Source organism: Aplysia californica, unplaced genomic scaffold (assembly GCF_000002075.1).
Source record: "Aplysia californica isolate F4 #8 unplaced genomic scaffold, AplCal3.0 scaffold00918, whole genome shotgun sequence".
In the NCBI taxonomy this organism is placed as follows: Eukaryota; Metazoa; Mollusca; class Gastropoda; order Aplysiida; family Aplysiidae; genus Aplysia; species Aplysia californica.
Genome location: NW_004798188.1, coordinates 205,166 through 206,458, shown reverse-complemented (window position 1 = coordinate 206,458; position 1,293 = coordinate 205,166). Strand labels below are relative to the sequence as shown.

The following is a 1,293-nucleotide window of genomic DNA, read 5'->3' as shown; positions in this document are numbered from 1 at the left end:
AGAGAGAGAGAGAGAGAGAGAGAGAGAGAGAGGAACCTGTGTAAGAAGGCCACCCATTGTCAAGGAGACAAGCGGCCGTATAAGACAGGTGGCCAACATACCCAGGACTGACCCAAATGAACAAGACAAACCGTTTACTTATGAGGTCTCAACTGGAGGTGGTCGCAGGCTTAGGACTGGCGTAAGGCTAGCGAAAATGTTGCTTTTTCTTTTAAAAGGGAGGAGGGGATAGTGAGGTTTTTGTGGGATTTTTTTGTGTTTGATTTGTCAAAATGAAGGTTAGGTTAAAACAAAAAAATGTTTCAGATACGAAAGACCGAGTGCCGTAGTAAAAGAAACAAATGGGTGGCCACAACTCGGCGAACGAGCAACACTTTTGTCGCGAGTTCGTGTTGACTTCCACTGTTCTGGACTGGGTAAACAGTGACCGCTTATCTCACTCACAGTTTGTGCAGGAGTTGTGGGCGGGGCTTAGAGCTTACGGCTGACCACACGCTTCCCTCACCAGCAGCTGAACATATCTTGTCACCAACTGGTCAACTTGGGGAAACAGTGAGAGCGACCTCAGCAACACGATCCGTTCATTCATTGGAGGGACAGACGATAAGCACAGGTGACTATCTATCTACCTAATTATCGATCTATCTATCGATCTATCTATCTATCGATCGATCTACATGGCTTCACTCACCAGTAAACTGCTCCCTGGCTGTGTTCCCACCGAGGGCTATGCTGAAATCTTTCCCGTCTCCACCCGCCCCGCGGTTGATAGGCCGAAAACCAAAACTGGAACCTGAGGAAATACATTGAATAGAATCGTTTTTCCACAACCCCCCATCCCCCCTCCCATTCACACAATTTGCATTCTATTGGGAGGTGGGCTTCCTACCCTAGCAGACAAGGACAACCTGGCAGACAAGGACAACCTGGCAGACAAGGACAACCTGGAAGACAAGGACAACCTGGAAGACAAGGACAACCTGGCAGACAAGGACAACCTGGCAGACAAGGAACAAAACATCACAGCACAAAGATCACAACACTCAACAAAAGTTCTCCCCATTGCGCAATCCATCCAGCAATTTTGGGAAGGGGGAAAAGTACTTCAACTTCTACATGGTATATGGTACTTTTCCTCTAAATGTGTTCTCAAGAAGGAGATATTATAATTTGTCTTTGAGCAGTACCTCCGTCAGTGGAGATAGTATAATTTGTCTTTGAGCAGTACCTCCGTCAGTGGAGATAGTATAATTTGTCTTTGAGCAGTACCTCCGTCAGTGGAGATAGTATAAT

General features: G+C 46.6%; 1 protein-coding gene across 1 annotated transcript in view; it reads right to left on the bottom strand.

Moving 5' to 3' along the window:
- LOC101855221 (exostosin-like 3) overlaps positions 1-1,293 on the bottom strand; it is a gene marked incomplete in the record, with an annotated part of 15,377 nt that overhangs the window by 7,428 nt on the left and 6,656 nt on the right. Inside the window, 1 exon segment of the mRNA XM_013089289.2 lies at positions 692-793. Coding sequence (XP_012944743.1) covers positions 692-793 — 102 coding nt within the window.